Source organism: Bos indicus x Bos taurus, chromosome X, assembly GCF_003369695.1.
Source record: "Bos indicus x Bos taurus breed Angus x Brahman F1 hybrid chromosome X, Bos_hybrid_MaternalHap_v2.0, whole genome shotgun sequence".
Lineage (NCBI taxonomy): Eukaryota > Metazoa > Chordata > Mammalia > Artiodactyla > Bovidae > Bos > Bos indicus x Bos taurus.
This window is the reverse complement of record NC_040105.1, coordinates 142,630,267-142,649,668: the sequence shown is the minus strand read 5'-3', so window position 1 is coordinate 142,649,668 and position 19,402 is coordinate 142,630,267. Positions and strand designations below refer to the sequence as shown.

The 19,402-nt window shown below is 43.3% G+C and overlaps 1 protein-coding gene across 1 annotated transcript in view; it reads right to left on the bottom strand.

The window, feature by feature from the left end:
* The window catches only part of KIAA1210 (KIAA1210 ortholog), a 43,659-nt gene continuing 24,257 nt past the window's right edge, over positions 1-19,402 (bottom strand). Inside the window, exons 7-12 of the mRNA XM_027535489.1 lie at positions 13,588-13,785; positions 9,951-10,059; positions 5,309-9,010; positions 4,021-4,220; positions 2,533-2,638; positions 1-1,041 (exon numbers count right to left, since the gene is read on the bottom strand). Of these exons, the coding sequence (XP_027391290.1) occupies positions 869-1,041; positions 2,533-2,638; positions 4,021-4,220; positions 5,309-9,010; positions 9,951-10,059; positions 13,588-13,785 (4,488 nt within the window). The 3' untranslated portion in view covers positions 1-868. The remainder of the gene's footprint in view (positions 1,042-2,532; positions 2,639-4,020; positions 4,221-5,308; positions 9,011-9,950; positions 10,060-13,587; positions 13,786-19,402) is intronic.

Here is a 19,402-nt window from a genome sequence, read left to right as displayed (position 1 = left end):
GTCACCAGGGAAGCCCCCATCTGCAGAATTTTGAATTTTAAGAGGGCCTTAAGTGCTTTACAAATAGGATGTGTATGACATGCACTATGCTTCTGAGCAACTAGAGAGGACCACAATAGCACTGGTGTAAGAGGTCAAACATTGGAGGGCTAAGCCCTCAGGGGAGTATGATAGTCCCCAAGGAATGTTATGCCTCATAGGAAGGTGCTCACAGCTGCCAGACTTGCGACAGGTTGTCATTCAGCATGTGCAAAGAGAGCTCTGTGTAAGTTGCAGGGGTTGGGGGCCCTCAGGGATACAAAGAAGGTGTTTCAAAGGGCAATGGACAGACTGGGGAGCTGGCTGTGCAAATTTTTTCTTGGAAACCCAGAATTTTCACTTCTATCAATACCACCTCTTCTTAGGAGGCTTTACGAAGTCAGAGCAACAAGGAAAGAACTGAAGCATTTAATTAGGCTCATAAAACATATAAGCCAATCCTTGGATCAGATCATCTGGATATTTCCATTAGAGTGAATTTATTTGATCAAGGGAAATGCCCACCTCTTAGTTGCTCCAACAAAATGTTTTAGCTTTTTCCCTTCTACAGTCTATGGTCCAAAGTTAAAGATTTCTCAATTCAACAGAAGTGCAAACATTTTACATAGTTTTTATAAAGGAAATGCTGGGTTTTCAGATGCTGGCAGTGACTGTACTGAAGGTTGGGCATTCATGGCATCTATTTAATTCAAATAATTATTAGCTTTAATGCCCATTTTAAGGCTCTTATGCTTAATAAAAATGGCTACTGTAAATAATTCACTACATGGCATTAATATAGCTATTGGCAATTATAATTTGAAATGCTGATACTCCACCCAGGAGCGGCTTATTGCATCGTTTCTGCTATATGGCTCCATGCCTCAGCTTTCTTCTTGGCCAGGGAGAACCAGACTGGTTCAGCTGGCTCAACCGGCTGTGGTAGCATGGCTGGAAGTGTAGCAGACCTGGTTTCTTTTTCCATCGAAGGTACTTGAACTATCTTCTCATCTTCAAATCCAACTGGAACCAAACCATAGAAAATAACACATAAGCAGTAAGAAGCCCCAGAGATACTGAAGTATGTTTATGGGATGCAATAAAAATTTTCCTCCTTTTAGGTTTCCTCTGGTTTCTAAAAGTCAGTGCATGGGCAATGCTATAGGGTGGTATGTGAAAGGAGTAATGTCAATATGGCTAGAACCACAGAGGCCTGGACATTGGAAGGCCTGAGAATAAATACCTGCAGCTGTAACTGCCAATCTTTGGGTCGTCATTATTGGACTGTCTTACACTTTTGAACTGAGACCAGAGCGGAAACATGTTATATGGTATCCGTTCAGTTTTTAAAATTTCAAATAAGGTAACATTGTTTTTGTTTTGCCAATCCCTTATGTTGTATGAAATCACTGTTGATGACTCAATAGGTCCACCCAAGAAAAGTCTATGCTAAATAACATTATATCAACTGCTCCTACTGAGCAGACTACCTCGCTATGCCCCAGTTCTACAAGTACCTCCTTCCTCATCCTGCTTTACGGTTGATTGACTTAGCGGCTTAGAGTCAGCCAGTGGTTCTCAACTCTGGTCACATATTAGAACCACCTAGGGTCTCTTTAAAAATACAAATGCACATGCTATTTCATGAACTAACTGAATTAGAATCTCCAGCAATGGATCCAAGACCATATATAATTTTTTAAAAATCACATCAGGTGATTCTAACACATAGTGAGAGTTGAAAACCACTTGATAAGAGTACCATGCCCATGAGAGGCTATTCACTTGACCTGCTGTGCTGCTATATCATGGCCAGACAGTGGATTCCTAAATTCCTAGTCTAATTTCTTCATGAGATAGACTAAGGAAGAGAACAAAGATGACGCAGTATAAACCTATCCTCCCCTCTCCCTGCTCCTTCTAGAAAAAAAAAAAAAATCCCTATGACACATAACTGTACTGGTGAGACCCCATTCGATTTTATCACAGCACAGTGTTTTTCTCAGCTTTCAACATGCCCCACCTCTCATACCCCTGCTCAGAATATGGAGGGGTTGAAACAAGCGTTTTAAATAGTTTTTAAAATTCCAATACTATTGGGCATTTATACAAGATTATTTTTCACAGTTTCACTGGGAATGTAGAGGGTGAGAAAATACCACTTTGCTGTGAACTAGAAAGTGGCTTGGTATTCTCTCCTTTTGAATACCAGCCACAGGAACCTTCTAGTGCATGATCACAATTTTGTTCCTATACAGATTCCTTGATGGGGTAAAAGACTGAAAGGACCTCTGAAAGTTACACACTGGACTGACTTATATTAGTCATAATAGTTGGATTTTCCTAAAACAAGCTAATATCTGTATCTAATGGAAGTACCATGAGAGAATCACAAGCTGATTTGGGGGAAGAGACACGTATTGCCTGAGTTTGAAATGGGAAGTTTCACATTCTATGAGAGCTCTTCTGGGAGTCGAGGGATAGGGTGTTTTTTTGTTTTTGTTTTTGTTTTACCTGTTTTGGTAGACTTTGGAGGCTTTGTTGGTGCCATCTTCTCTTGTCTCTTGACATCAGAAGTGGGAACCATTCTTGGTTGGCTTTCACTTACAAGGCCAGTTCTCTTTAATACAAAAATGAAAAGAGAAAGATCTTATAAGTCCTGATATGAAAATAGCAAATTACTTAGTCAGATCATAGGTGCATGTCCAATCCTGGGTATTATAAGTTCAACATTAACCAAAAAGAAAGAGAGAGAGGTAAGGAAGGAAAGAGCACAGAAAGCACCTAGGTTTAGAATTTAGGATCACAAAATCTAAGCTGGTTCAACTTTATCACCTTTCTGAGCTGTGAGAAAAGGTTATCTAATCATATAAACAGTGTAAACAGGTTAACATGAGAATTACTTAGCCCGATTACAACCTTTTCTCTAGCAGTTTACCAGCACTTAACAGAAAGCTAACTGAAATGTGGTGGTTGCAAACAAATCTTATCAATTAATTGGGTTCCATAGATTTCTACACAACAAAACTTGTTTACATTTTGTGTTCATGCCTTGCATTAGAAAATGATATAACTATAGGTCTTTTCAAAATGGTACAGTTTAAGCTTTCCAAATTAACCTCACCACAACTGATCTAAATTAATTAGTTTACATATCTTAGTGTATTTCCCTCTGACAAAACTTTAACCAAGGTAGACTTTTCTACTTGTATGATCCTGCTCCCATAAAAATAATAATGATGAAATGAAAAGATCTTTAAAGCAAAAAGTGAAAACAGATTTTCACATGATTCTTCAACAAATTCTTTAAGCACTTAAAAGTATAAGAACCTAGACATCTCTTGTTATGTGAACTTCATTGAGTTTTCTTGAGGCTGACAAGAGGGCTCCTCATTCTAAAACTTCCAAAGACATTGCAAATGGGACATTAAAAGCAAGACGTCATCCTATCATGTTCTGATCCATTAGCCTAGTTTATCACATAATTTCACTTTTAATCTATAGGAAGGTGCCAGACCAAACCAAATCAATATGTGGAAGCTTGAACATCAAACATTACCTTTATTTACATAAAGGTAAATCATTATGTACTGATAATGGAAAGGTGCCCAGAAATAAAATGTTAAGTGAAAAAAACATAGTTTAATTCCACTCATATTTTCTTAAATGCATGTACATATTTAGAGGCTAAAATATTTGTAAGAATAGTTATTCAACTCACCCCAGTGGTGACCTTTGGGATTTTCTTATATCTACTTATGCCTCAACCAATTTGGAGGAATCCTATTCTAGAATATTTAGAACAGGATTTGATTTATAGAATCTTCTCTATGCACCACTTTTCACAAATCCTTTAGGAACATAAAGTAGGGGCACCTTTCTATGAGTACAAACCAAGTTTTTTCCCTCCAAAGTCCCTTTGCCTTGATTAATGCACCCAAGGAAGTGAGGAACTATTAGGCAAAATTCCTAACACCAGCTTAATCAATTGGCTCCAATGACCTTTTGGAGTGTTTTGGAGGCTGCTCGAGGTCCTACTCCATGTCTGGGTTCTTTCCTCTCAGCCTTGGCTGCAGCTCTACTCTTGGGTCTTGGCTCTTTGGGAGGAATGTTGGCCTGGAAGCTCCCCTGCTCCTGCTTTATCGCGGTTATCCAAGCTGCCTCTGAGGCGGCATACTCTGACCATCGACCAGGAGCTTTTCCTGAGAAAGGAATGAAAGAAAGTAGAACTAAAGTGAGGCAGGCTGGGTCTTGAGACTGAATGGGACCTACCCACAATAATGTCTCAAATGGGATCCTTGTTAACTGCCAAATGAAAATAAACAACATATAGAGAGGGGCCCCATTCTTTAGTGCCTTCCCCACAACTTCAAAGTTTGTCAACTGTCCTCTTCCTGGTCCCTTTCCCTCCCTTGTCCATCTCTCTTTCTATCCCCAGTTCACGTAGGACAATGGTTTCCAAGTGAGCTAGAGAAGTTCCTAGGAGGCCAGATGATTAGGCCACTGATGTCATTTCTCTAACTCCAAGGAAAATCTTATTGCATCTGTTACTTCATGGTCTCTAATGAAAGTGTGTGGTTATGGATATGGTTATAGGCATGTACAAGACTATGTGATGATAATTCTGAAGGTACAAAGGCTTGGAGAGGAATAAATGCTCAAAAAGTCACCTAGCTCTTGATTCTTAGACATTTCAGGTGAGTTAAGAAGCTGTGGAAGTACAAACATTTACAATAAGTTAAGACTTCAAGCTGAGAGTCTGAATATAGTGCTCTATTAATGAGTTGGCTTCAAAAATACACATGGGGGACTTCCCTGGAGGTCCAGTGCTTAAGACTCCATATTTCCACTACAGCAGGTTTGATCTCTGGTCAGGGAACTAAAATCCCACATGCTGAGTAGCAAAAAAAAACAAAAAAGTAAAAAATAAAAAGCTACGTGGTGTTCAAGGGAGCATAATACATGTAAAGGTATTTTGAGAAAGGCATAAAATCCCATCTGCATGTATATGGGGTAAGAGGGGTGGGGAGATGGTTACGTGTCCATTACAGAATATGGACAAATGTCCAAAGGAGACCCCATTGGGAAAGAGAAGACTTCAAGTTAACCATCTCCAAATCTATTCATCTAGAATAGAGCATTATTCTGCCCCTAAATCCCCAAACCAGCCCTATCAAAGCCACAAGGCAATGGGTAAGGCTAGAACAGACTTCCTCCCATTCAAGACTTTGCTTTCTGGTTCTTCTCTCCTCTTGATACCTGCTGCCCATCTGGGAAGATAAAGACTCACCTGGAATCCTGTAACCAGGTTGCTTCTTGGCCATCCTTTCAGATTTGGGCCTCCTCTGTTGCTTCTCTGCCAAGTCAGATACTGTGGTGAGGTTTTGCATGGTGCCCAGGGCCCTCTTGGAAGCCCTTCTGATTGGCTGGGCTGTACCTACAGAGGATGAAATTGAGCCCAAGGAGGGTGAAGAAAGCTTGGTAAAACCTTGTTTCTTACCCTTATACTTCTGTGAGGAAGAGGTTCTTCTCAGTCGGACTCCAAAAAGCTTTTCAACATCAGCCCCATTGTTGGATGAATCTGAATAGCTGTTATTTTGATCATCACTCTCAGGAACTTCCTCCTGAGAGGAACTGCTTCCAGAAGTGGGCGCTTGCAAGAAAGGAGCAGTGGCCAGCATGGGCTTGGTAGGGGCAGTTGTGACGTTCTTAGAGAGGTCTTCAGAGCTTTGGCTGGGTTTCTTGATTCTGCTTGGAGAAGCCAGATCTCTGGGTAGAGACCAGCAGCTAGGATCACTCTCCAAAATGGTTCCCTCAGCGGCAGCACCCACGGGACTTGGATAAACCTGTTGCTGATGTTCAGGGTCTGCAGGAGCCTGAAAAATTTGTTTGGGAGGCAGATGCTGCTCAGAACGGCTCCGCTTCACAGGTGCACTCACTGGGCCTGTTGAGAGCATCAGTAGCTGAAACTCAGCTCCATCTTTGACTTGGCTGGGGCATTTGCCAGGCAGCCACTCTTCAGAACTCTTCCATTCTTCAGGAGAGCTCTCAGAAGCTGACGAGGTTTCTTGCTGGTACTCAGGCTTCCCCAGTGTCTGGGCAAGATGTCTGGGAGGCAGCTGCTCTTTAAAACTGCTCAGCTTCGCAGGAGCACTCTCTGAATGGGAGAGGACTTCTTGCAGGCCTTTGGGCTTCCCTAAGCTTGGTAAAAGGCTTTTCATGGGCGCTTGCTTCAAAGAAATGGCTCCCTCAACACTGGTACTCTCCCAGCCTGAGGAAACTTGCTGCTCGACTTTCGGCTTCAATGATTTGGAAGGTGGATTTGAAGATGAAGGATCCATGTGAGTTCCCTCCTCTGTAGCAGGCCTCTCTGAAAAGACATGCTGTGCCATATACTTCACAAATGACTGAGAAGGACGCTTGACAATCACCGATTTCTTAGGTATGACTTCTTTATTGGCCATGCTCTCTAGACGTGAGGACATCTCCAGAACTTTTGACTTTTTAAGCACTCGTCTGGGATATACGGAAGGCAGTGGCCTTCCAGAAATGCCCACTTTGGCAGCAGCACTCTCAAAACTCGATGATATTTGCTGGACTTTCTGTCTCACGAAGGAGTAGGGATGTTTGTCAGGCAGCAGCTCAGTAGATGCATCCCCTTCAGTGTCGACACTCTCTGGACCTTCAGAGATTGCTTGTTTGACTCCTGCTCTCATCGAGGCCTGAGAAGTCCCTCTGGGAGGCAGCGGCTCTATGATAATGCTCCACTCGAAGGCAGCACTCTCTGGACCTTCAGAGGCTGGTTGCTCAAACATGGGGATCTCCCAGGACTGCTGGATGGTGGATCTGGGAGGCACAGGCACCCCTGGACTGCTCCACTCTGTGGGAGCACTCACAGACTCCAGTGGAATGGTCTGTGGCTGGAATTTAGACTTCACCGAGGGCTGGGGAGGTGGCACCTCCACAATGCTGCCCTCCTTAACAGCAGTGCTCTCCAAGGTTTTCTGGGCTCGAGGATTTGTCAAGGACTGGGGAGAATATTTGGGGAGCAATTTCTCCACCAGACTGATCTTCTGAGCAACAGAACCCTCCAAACCTGCAAATACACTCTGTTCAGCTTCACAATAAGTCACAGAGACTTGTTGCTGGGCTAGAGCTCTCTTTGGGGGCTGAGAATGATGCTTGGCAAGCAGTGGCTTCATAGAAATGCTCTTCTCAACCACAGTGCTTTCCGCACCCATGGAGTCTTGGTACTCAACTGCTGGCCTCACCGCAGGCTGGGAAGGATGTGGGAAAGTGAGCAAGTGTGCAGGTGTGGTCTTGTCAACATCGGGGCTCTCTGGATGTACAGAGCTTTCTTGCTGAGCTGCTGGTTTCAATGAAGGCTGAGAAGGATGTCTTGGAGGCAGCACGCCGGCAGAAGTCATCGTTTTAAGTGTTATCACTCCTGAATCCAAGGAGACTGGTGGCTCAACTTTTCGCCTCCTCAGGCGCTTAGAATTCACTCTGGGAGGCAGTGGCTCCATGGAAATGCCCCACTCCATGGCCACGCTCTGTAGGCTTGTGGACGCGTGTTGCTCGAATTGAGGGCTCATCCAGGACTGGAAAGTGTCCCCGGGAGGCACCTGCCACTCAGAAGCACCCTGCACTTCAGGTATGGTCTTTGAAGCCAGGGAGACTTCTTTTGTGTCACTGGCACTGTTGTACTTCTCCACATGGCTATTTGATCCCGTGCAGACTTTGTCTTCAGGCTCTCCCACAGCCCAAGAAGCACACGTGGGAGTCGGTGGCTCATTAGAACCACTCATCTGTCCCAAGGAAGCCAATTTTGTGAAGACTTCTTGGCCATCTTTGGACTTGCTCAGGGGCTGGAGAGAGGGTGTGGGAGCCTGGTGCTGGCCAAAATCACTGCCCTCTTTGGAAGTGCTCTTGGAATCAGAGAAGATAGCTGTGGCTTTGGACTTCCCCGAGGACTGTGAAGAATACGTAGGGGCCTGCTGCTGCTCGAGACTGCTCAGCTCCACAGCTGAACCTTTTGATTCTGGGAAGATGTCTTCATTCCTGTGCATCTTGGACGGTAGGGAAGAATGTCCAGGAGCCAGCTGTTGCTCAGAATCACCGCCCTCCTCTGAAGTGCTCTTGGAATCTGCGATGATGACTTCAGCTTTTGACTTCCCGAAGGACCCTGAAAGGCTTCTGGGAGGTGGTCTCCCGGCACAAAGGGTTCCCTCCACCAAGGCACTCACGCTCCTGGAGATCCTTGCTGTTAAGGCCTGTAGAACACTTCTGGGAGGCTTTTCTTTGAGGGTCTCTTGAGCGGACCTCATTTTAAATTGGACACTTTTCACATCAAAGCCAGAAGCTTCTTCCTTTTCTGGCTGGCTCTGAGAAGGCTCCATAAACATCTGACTGTACACTGCCGCCGAGAGAGCATCTTGGGGTGTAGATGGCCTTCTTGCCACATGTGATAGAGCAGCCCTGGCTTCTGGCTTCTTGGCTCCAGAAGTCCCATCTTCATGGGATGGTGACAGACCACCCACCACGGGCTCTTCCATGTCTTCAGGCTTGAGTTGTGATACTGATGCTTTTCTGGTTTCAAAATCTGCATCAGCAATTCCCCTTCCTGGGTCATCTTTACCTGACAGCAGCTCCTGAGGAGTAGTGCTCTCTGTCTGTGGTGTTGTGGGCTGCTCCATGACTTGCTTCTCCAAGGACAGTTGCCAGAAATGGCAATCCCTGGCGTTCTTATCAGCAGGTGGGGACCCAGCTCCATCACTTAGGCCAAGCACTCCAGTGGATTGTTTAAAGCTTCTTCCTTTGGATCCACACTCACTCATTCCTGAAGTACTTGAGCTTTTCTTTCCACGGCGTTTCATGTATGCTGCTGGAAATGGGTAACTCTGACTCTCAGTAGCATCTGTGTTTGTAGCCGGATCCATTGTCTTCTGTTTAGCAATCTCAGTCTTGTTGCTCTGTTCCTGGCTTGAGGCACCTGTACCAAACGGAAGGAAAGGAAAAATGTGTTCTTTTGATTTTCTAAAATAAGAATACTCTGCCTTGTCCCAATGGGTACCTATTTGCTATTGAATTCCCTAGTGTGGAGAAGTAGCTACTCAAAAGATAGAGAATGACTAGGTCACTGTTAGCCTTCTGCAGTTGGAAATTTTTAAATATAAATGAAATTCAGTTTTATGAACTGCTTCCAAGGTTAGCACATCACCATCATATCAACAGTCTGTTCCACCATTAGAAGTAAGACACATCGAAAAGCAATTTTTGAACTTGTAACAACAATTACCTTTTAGGAAACTGACTGGGACAGGGTGAACGGAAATTTTACTTCCTCCTTAGTATTTATATTTTCTACTTAATTCTACTTAATTTTAACATGATATACAGGTATTTTTATTTTTTTAAGAAAGGTGTCAACAGGGGTTATCTGCAAGGTAGGATTATGCCCTCCCCACTTCTGCTTTCAACTCTCTTTATTAAAATAATCTAACATAACATACATGCAAAGAAATTCTTGAAAAGCCTTAACATTTGCACTGATCCACAGGCTTCAGGTCAAACACAAGGCAGCAGTTCTACAGGTCGGTCTTCTCTTCCCTGTAATATTACTATGTGTGTTCAGTCGTGTCCTACTCTTTGCAACCCCATGGACTCTAGCCCTCCAGGCTCCTCTGTCCATGGGATTTCCCAGGCAAGAATACTGGAGGTATGGCCTTTTACCTAACACAGGTGGCAACTATATTAAATGGGCAGTTCAAACGGAGAAACTTGGACCACATTAATATGCATCTTAAATTTTAAGCCCTCAGAAGACCAAGGATAGAGGCCTGGGCAATTCTCCATTATATAGTTCTTGTCACATAGCACTGTGCCATTAAGCTTGAGTATGTGTTTATGGGTGATGGCGAAGATATGCCAACCTGCACTGTCTTTTTTCAACTTCTTTTGGTCAGCTTCTTTCGGTTTGGTTGTGCTTTTCTCTTCTTCAGAAGCCACTGGGAGGCTTGGCTCCTCCTGTTTTGGTTTCACCTAGAAGAGGAAAAGACTTTGAATCAGGCTGAAATGCTCTCCACCCACCCCTGCGTGGTTGCCAAAGGAAAAAAAGCATCAGGAAAAAAAAAATCCTTGCTATCCAAATGGCTGTGTTGGGAGCATAACAATACCATTCACAATGGAAATTATTTCAGTACTATCCATAACTTGGTGATCATTTTACCTACTGGCAGTACTTCATTTAGATTTGAAGTTTCTGGTCTCTGAGTGATACGCTGCAGGGAACTCTTGAAAACACCCCAGAAACCACTGACCTGCACTGCAAGGCCATCAACCTGATGATGGGGCTGTGGGGCCTGATAACAACCATGATATACATCTAAAGGCAAACATACAGCTCTATGTTACCACTTGAAGTGCCTTGGTAAGCAGACTCAGCTCAAAATTATTTACTTTTGAATGGATCAGGTCAGATAGACCTGGGTTCAGATCTCTGCTCCATCACGTGCTCTCCGTATATCTTGGGCAAGTTACTCTCTATATCTCTGTCCACATCTATAAATTAAGAATAAGGGGAACCCTCCTGTGGGACTTAAAGATCTAAGAAATTCCAAAGCAGGGAGCCAGTAGCAGCAGCCTCTCTGTCATAAAGGATCCTGCACACTTTTATTTTCATTCATCCATGTGTCAGGGAGAGAGGCAAAAGGAAGAAGTAGATGCCCTGACCTTGTTAGAGAGTGCTACCCAGGCCTTACCTCAATTAGGCTATGCAGAAAGAAGTCAGAAAGAAGGGTCTTGCTAAGTCTTCCTTCATCAACATTCCCTATGTGTCCAGGTTTGTGGTGAAGTGTCCAGGTGATCATGCATATACAGGACTGGATGTATATGGCCTAGTGATTGATCACCCTCTGCTTGACATTGAACCAAGGAGATTCTCTCAGTGCTACTAGAAGACCTTCCTCCTAGGCCCACCATTCTGCCAGCTGTTCTTTGATCTTATACTTTATTCTCTTACTAAAGCAAAACTGCAATATTTAAGCTAGGGGCAACGTGATGGGGGTGAAAATAGAACTGAACTGGAAGTCAGAAGATGGGGTTCTGGTCCTACTTCTGCCATTACCAGAGTGTATGACCTTGGACATCTATTTGCGCTTTAATGTCCTTCCTGGTAAAATGCCTGTAACTATTAAATCTTTTCATCTCCTCCATCTCTGATTTATAGCCCTTTACTTATATCCCTGAGTTAGAGGCTAAAGACTCAGCCAAGTGACTCTTCCAGCTAACCGACACATTCTTTAAAATACCAAATTTTAAAAATTCTTTGTTGTTGTCATTCAGTAACTAAGTCGTGTCTGACTCTTTGTGACCCCATGGACTGTAGCATGCCAGGCTCCTCTGTCATTCACTATCTCCTAGAGTTTGCTCAAACTCATGTTTATTGAGTTGGTGATGCCATCCAACGATCTCATCCTCTGTCACCCCCTTCTCCTGCCCTCAATCTTTCCCAGCATCAGGGTCTTTTCCAATGAGTCGGCTCCTCACATCAGGTGGCCAAAGTATTGGAGCTTCAGCTTCAGCATCAGTCTTTCCAATGAATAGTCAGAGTTGATTTCCTTTAGGATTGACTGGTTTGATCTACTTGCTGTCCAAGGGACTCTCTGGAGTCTTCTCCAGCACCACATTTCGAAAGCATCAATTCTTTGGTGTTCAGCATTTTTTATGGTTCAACTCTCACATCTGTACATAACTACCGGAAAAAACCTTAGCTTTGACTATATGGACTTTTGTCAGCAAAGTGATGTCTCTGCTTTTTAATACGCTGTCTAGGTTTGTCATAGCTTTTCTTCCAAGGAGCTTTTAATTTTAATTTCATGGCTGCAGTCACTCTCCACAGTGATTTTAGAGCCCAGGAAAATAAAATCTGCCACTGTTTCCATTTTTTCCCCATTATTTGCCGTGAAGGGAAATGCCAATGGGACTGAATGACATGATCTTAGTTTTTTGAAAGTTGCATTTTAAGCCAGCTTTTTCACTCCCCTCTTTCACCTTTGTCAAAGAGGTTGTTTAGTTCCTCTTTGCTTTCTGCCCTTAGCGGGTATCTCCCAGCAACTTTTTTTTTAAATTTTATTTATTTTTTAATTGAAGGATAATTGCTTTACAGAATTGTGTTGGTTTCTGCCAAACATCAACATGAATCAGCCTTCATGTATGGATATGCATATCTCCCAGCAATCTTGATTCCAGCTTGTGACTCATCTAGCCCAGCATTTCGCATGATGTACTCTGCATATAAGTTAAATAAGCAGGGTGACAATATACAGCCTTGACATACTTCTTTCCCAAATTTGAACCAGTCCATTGTTCTATGTCTGGTTCTAACTGTTGCTTCTTGACCTGCATACAGATTTCTCACGAGGCAGGTAAGGTGGTCTGGTATTTCCATCTCTTTAAGAATTTTCCACAGTTTGTTGTGATTTGCACAGTCAAAGGCTTTTGCAATCAACGAAGCAGAAGTAGATGTTTTTCTGGAATTCCCTTGCTTTTTCAGTGATCCAATGGATGTTAGCAATTTGATCTCTAGTTACTCTCCCTTTTCTAAATCTAGCTTGTACATCTGGAAGTTCTTGATTTAATTCTTAGTTTTTAGTAAAAAAATCTTTTTCAAAGGAATTACTTCCCTATCCTCCTAAACACAGATCAGGGAATATAGTCCAACTTTCTTGATGATGTGGATGAGTAGTGAACATGACCTATTACACTGGATGCTGATACAGTGTGGCCTTGATACAGGTGGCCAAGGTTCTTGATCCCTATACTAAAGGACCCCAGATAGTTTGTGTCACTTCTTTCTGCTATCAACTGTCACTTCTCTTTGGTATCAGATCTGATTTGGGTCTGTGGCCATGTTTTAAACATAATTGGCTTGCCTGAGTGTGCTAGAAAGCATAAGAACTTGGCGACCTGTATGTGACACGGAGAGGTCTTTGGAGGGGCTAATAGCTGAGTTCTGAATGCTTGGCATTGCTGGAAGCCTGACCTCCAAAGAAGTGGAACAGAGCTGCCATAACTCATGGGTCTTATCTGGTTCATAATTAAACAGAATCCTGATCTGGGCTATGATTGAATGTCTTCTACAAAGAGCGCTGAGTGAATTCCCAGATACTAAGCCAGTAAGCAATTTCTTAGGACTTAGGTCACTCTTTCTGCTTTCTTCCATCCCTTTTATGTAAGTTCCCTCTACATGGAACATCCCAGGCTCTAGACACAAGTATGCTCACCTCTTTCCAGGGCTGTCAAACCTGGGACAGTGTCCTTGACTTTACCATCCCTACTTAGGGTATGGATCCCCCAAACCATACCACTTCCCTAGGAGCAGTTTGCAAAGGTTGGAACTCATCTTTTTGGGGGGTGGGGCACGAGCGCAGCTTGCAGATTCTGCTTCCCTGACTTTATATTGAACCCAGGCCACAGCAGTGAAAGTCTAGAATCCTAACCACCAGGGAACTCCTAGAACTCATATTTTCTTATATGGGAGTGTATTCCCAGGCCTCCTGAAGGACTTACAGTCACCTGGATGTTCTTCTTTTGTTTCCAGGGATCTAAAGCCATCTTGTATTGAGCAGCTGAGGAATCCAAACAGCTCTGGGTGGTGGCTGGGGTGTTGAAGCCAACAGGCACCTGGGTGCTGCTGGACAAGGAGGGCATGGCAAACGTGATCAAGGACTGTGAGCGAACCAGTCCAGACGAGGGCTCAAAGGCACTCTGGAGAGAGTAGGAAAAGAGAAATGAGTCAGCTCTGTATGCTGGCCTTGGTCTCAAAGTTAGAAATTCCTCTGGCTGAAGAAACATTCCTAGCGAACTCCTTCATGATCTGCTGTCCCTTTTTCCTACAGCTAGAGTCAAGCTTCTGGTCAATGGACCCATTGGAGGCAAGGTGCACAATTTCAACTGGTTCCCTTGCAGGTGAAAACAAGAAACAAAATGTTCAGGTTGCTCCCCTGCTTAGAATGCATTCAGGAGCTCCCCTTTGCCCTCAGGATAGGAACCCCATTATACGGAGTTCACAAGGTCAAAGGTTTTGCATGTTCTCTTGTCTTGTACCCCCTCTTATATTAACAGAAGGGGCTGACTGGGGTGAGAGGCACAATCTATGTCAGTAAAACCCATCAGAGCTCAGCGATTTCTCCATAGGAGTGCTTGGAGGAAGGAAGAAATCTGGTTGGAAGAGGGTTTGTCTGAAAGCTGCATTTGCACAGACAGTACACTACCTTATATTTACGGTTTCTGGATGCAAGGCTGATGGCAGTGCCCAGAGGGATGGAGTGCGCCACCACCAACAGGGTGGGGATGGAGCCTGTCGCCTTGTCCTTGCTATGGCTGGCCTCTATGCCTCCAAACTATCTGGCCAGGGGACTCCTAGTTGGCTTCCTCTGTAGGACTTTCAAAGTAGTCTCCTCTGGGCTTCCTTTTTTTTAATTAATTTTTTTATTGAAGGATAATTGCTTTACAGCTCCAGGCTTCTTGACATGGCTTTTTCTACACCTTGAAGAGACACCCCAGAGCACCTCTTCTTTCTAAGAAGTTCCAGGTATTTGTGCTAGCAGAAGCCCCTTTGAAGTCAAGGTGATGACCCCTCTCTCTCCTGAATGTCAGTGGCAAATGATGCAGTTTAGCAGGTAGACAGAACTTCCATGTGTGTTTACTCACTAGTTCTTCCCAAACTAGCTTTATGCAGTGCTAGGGTTTTTGCAGTTTTCACATCCCTTCACATTTCCCCCTGACCATTATATGTTGATCCAGTGATAACCTTAGTTACTATCTTAGCTCCCAAAATGGTTCTTTTATGGCCTGTGATTCCAACGCCTGAGGACTTAACATAGCTAGCGGATCAGACTGCTAATACATTCAGCTCACCATCCTCTTGTTGATTCTAGGAAAGGGAGCAGAATGATAGTTATCTTTGTGGGGCCCATCACACAAAATATAGAGTGGTCCCAAGCCCTTTCTAACTTCTTTAGGTAACTGCCATCCATGAATTTATAACACCTCATCCTGACACTATTAATTTATCTTTAGCTTCTGTTATCTCTTGGAATTATGAACTTAGTACTCAGTATACAGACTAGTGGCTCTTGTTTTATTGTTCTGAATATTTTTTTTCATGCTTCAGAGTAGTCTTAGGGTTCTGGTCTTTGGAACTGGATGGCAACATCTGTGCCCCCACTAACTTCACGTGATCCATCTCTCTACTCCCTCTCTGACTGTGGCTTTTTACCACTTTTTGTTCCAGGCCCAATGTTGGTTTGCTGTTCTTCAAACATTTCTTGCATACTCTTTCCTCAAGGCATTTTCACTTGCTGTTTCTGCGTTTCCCCCATGTCAGTGTTAGCTCACTTACTCCCTTCAGGTCTGGATACAAAAGCCACCTTCTCAGTGACACTTTCCCCAGCCAACTTATTTGAAATGTTAGCCTTCTACGCTGACACGTCACAATCCCCCTCCCTTGGTTATTTTTTTCCTTCTTGGCACTTTTTATCACTGTCTAACATACTCTATGTCTTGCCTATTTTCTTGTTTATTGTCCATATCATGCCCTCCACTGCAATATAAACTCCATAAAGAGTTTTCATCTGTTTTATTTACTATTGTATTCCTAACACCTACAACTGTGCTTAGTACACAGTAGTTGCTCAATAAATGTTTGTTGATCGGGTGAATTAATTATGTTAAAAGCTCCAAAGAGACATTGACCTTCTGAGAGGTCGTCAGAAAAAGCTGCTCTGTTCTCTGTATCATTTTAGTTATTCTTTCTGAGACTCACTAGCTCCAGCCAAAGATAGATGGAAAAAGTCTCAGCAGTCTGTGGATCTAGAAATAGAGTTGCTAGAGGATATCATGGTATTCTAGAGGATACCATGTAACCTACTTTGCATGAAAACTGACATATGATGCCTATTCAGCAAGTAAATGCACACTTAATAAAAAAACATGTTCAATTCAGTTGTCATCCCAAATTTTGTAGCGTAACACTGTAGGTAAAAGCACTGTTTCATGAAACACATTTTATAGCATAACAAACAAATCGGGCTCAGCAAAATTCTAGCAATTACTAGATTGAATGTATGCAGGAGTTAGCTTATCTGTTCCCAATCACAGCCTAAGCCAAGAGTCCGTCAAACTTAATAATGGCCACTAGTCTCCTTATGCCTGATGGAGTGTCATTAAGGAATATTTGAGCATTCAGTCTATACACAGGCCCACAGCTACCCTCAAACCTGGACAAAAAATGAGAGTGTGAAGCCATCAAGCATCATCTCCACCTGATGATGGCACTCAAGCTCAGGCATGTGATTCAAAACAGCCCTAAGAGCATCTCTGTGGTTGGGTTTAGAATATGTGCGTTGTATATATTTTACAACTTCCCTTAAATTCACCAGTGAATTAAATAAACTATTCAAATAAGCTCTTTGGAATGCTGGGCAATATTTCTCAAAATATGGTCTGGGAACCCCCGCCCCACCCCCAGTATCAGAATCACCTGGAGTGAGTGCTAAAAAAGCACTTTTACAGACACATTAAGATCTGATGAATAATACTATCAGGGGAGGGGGGCCTTAGAATAGGCTTAACAGGTTCTCCAAGTGAGTCTTCTGGGGGCTAGAGTTGTGAACCACTGTCTAGTCATCTGCCATGAAGAGAAAGGCTCCTATTTTCAAACAGAAGCACAGCAAGCTCCTAAATAATCACATCAGGTGCCTTAGAACAGGAGGCAGCCATATCTGTTCCCTCTGGGAAGCGGGGTTCCTTCTTAGGCCCTGCTTTTTCCTCCAGCCACATTAGTCAGGAGAAACCTAGAAAAGTTACCACAGGAATCAACCACAGGATTTTCCAGGCTACCCAGGAAAAACAAACTGAATCCTTTCCTGAAAGAAAACAAGTGCAGGAAATGGGACTCCCTCCTCTATTTTTCCTTTGCCACCCCTCCTGCAACCCCACTCCTCCTTCTCTGTGCTCGGAGAGCCAACACACCCAAGGTGCATATTATTCAGGAAGGCCAAGACGTTTTCATTCCTTCTCCTGTGATTTAGAGGGGAGTTAGCACAGACAGCTTCTAATTTACAGCTGGAGTGAAATGAGCTCCCTTCACCTCAACATCTGGGAGGTGTGCCAGGCCTGGCAGCTACTAACCCAGAACCTTCCTGGGGAAGGAACCTGGGTCAGGACTTAGGGCAGGGGAGGGGATCCTTCAGCACTGATTGGGAGGGGTGCTGGACAGTCATATGCTGTTAGTGGGGGTAAGGAGTGCTCTTTGAACAATTAAAACACGTTTTAGCTCCTTTCCCCTTTCTGTCAAGTTTCTGAACCCTGTATAAAATTGTTCAATCAAACATGCACCCTTTTGATCATGCTTTTGATGGTTTCTTTGTCTGTTGTATGGTGCCAGGGTTTTCCCATTTTAACTATTGATAAGAAACACTTGAGTGGGGATAGAGAGAAGTTTGGCTGCTGCTTGGAATATCAAACAAATCAAGCTCAGCAAAATTCTAGCAATTTCTAGATTCAGCGTGTGCAGGAGATAGCTTATCTGTTCCCAACTGTTGTATCTTAAATAATGGCATTACCTGGTGGCTATTTAGGCCAGATTTTATCAAGCCTTTGGCCTGAAAAGCTGTCACTTTAGGAAAAACCTCACTCTGAAACTATCTGGGAGGTTTTGACACTGGGATGCTAGGGAGCTAGGTTCTGTATGAGCCATTCAGCTGAAAGTAGTAAGTAGTATTTGGCAAGTAGTCTTTGGAACATCTCCAGAAGAAGCAGCAGCTCTTGGTGGGAAAAGTAGTTCTCAGTAGGAGACTTCTCTGCCATGGTACGCTCGCACAGGATATGACTGGCTGTTAGGACTTTAATTTCCCAAGTGTTTCAAAGTGCATTATGTACTCATTCCTGGGAATTCCTGTGCAGCTGCAGCCTCACTCAGAATTTCTGTTTCATAAAAGGTGTCGTGCCATTTTGCCATCCTGAAAGTTGTAGGAGGTAGAATTTCACATATCCCCTGGAGCTCCCTGCTATCTGAAGCTCCCCAGTTTCTTAAGTAGTATAGAGAATAAGAACATGAACTTTGGAGTCAAAAAGACCTGAATTTGAGGGCCTAGCCAAGCCATTTTTAAAACTGTTTGAGCTGAGACAAGTTACTTAACCTCTTTGAGCCTCAGTTTCTATGTCTTTAATATAGGGATAATAATAATATACACTTTAGTGTGCTGTTTTTAAAATTAGATGAAATGATACCTGTGAAGTGCCTTTCACACAGGAAAGTCTGAGCAAGTATTAGCTGCTATTGTTACTGGTGGGCATTGATTGTCCAAATTTAGAGAACTGCTAGAGTCCACGTGGCTGAGTGAAAACTGGTATGAATTTGGGGAGGAATCCTCAGTTTGAGTCCCAGCTGTATCTCTGATTGGCACTGCGGCCTTGGTCAAGTCATTTCACCTCTCTGAACCTCAGTTTTTTCCACCCAAAATGGGAATAATAGTATCTTCCCTATCTACGTTTCAGAGTTTTTGAGAGAATGAAATGCACCTATATCTATGCAAAAAAACTTTGTAAGCTACAAATTTCTATGCAGCAATGGGGAAGTGGGTATTAAGCTCTCTTCTGATATATCAGAGGATTTTTAAGAATATTGTTCTGGGCTTTGGAGACCTATTTGTAAATAATAATGGTGAATTATGAAGTAAGCCATCATGGGCAAAGCAAGAGACATGATAAGGGGAGAACCTTGCAGCAATCTAAATGAACTCTTCATTAGCCAATACAGTGGAATAACTGGAAGCTACTTAACCACCACCATGTTAAATGTTAGCAACACTTATCCTGCAATGGGACTAAAGTTTAGGCAGTTAATCAGCTCAAGCTTTAAGCACCAAAATAACTGATACAGCTCTTTCTCAAGAGTGAAAATGCATGACTTCTTTTCCATACAATTGTTTTTCTCCATAAAAAGCCATATTGAGGAAAAATATTCTACAGACTCATTGGGGAATATGAAGTTGACTCACTGAAGAAGATGAACGGGGTTCGGAAGGTAGCAGGGGTCAGGGAAGCTCTAAGTAGGAGGCTCCTCTGGTCCGAAGATGGGGAAGAAAGAGGGGGCTTTGCTAAACTGGAACTGAAAGGGACAAGGCACACAACTCTTTACCCAAGGAAGTGTGGAAGAAGTAGTCTTAGACAACAAGGCCTTAAGGCAGTCCTTCCCATTCTGCCCCAGGGGTTTTGGAGGAAAAAGTAAGCTTTGGGTCCTTGAGAGATAACATGTATTTCCCTGTGTCACCAGTTGGAGGCAGCAGCTCAGAAAAGAAAGAAGAAAACAGCAAACTTG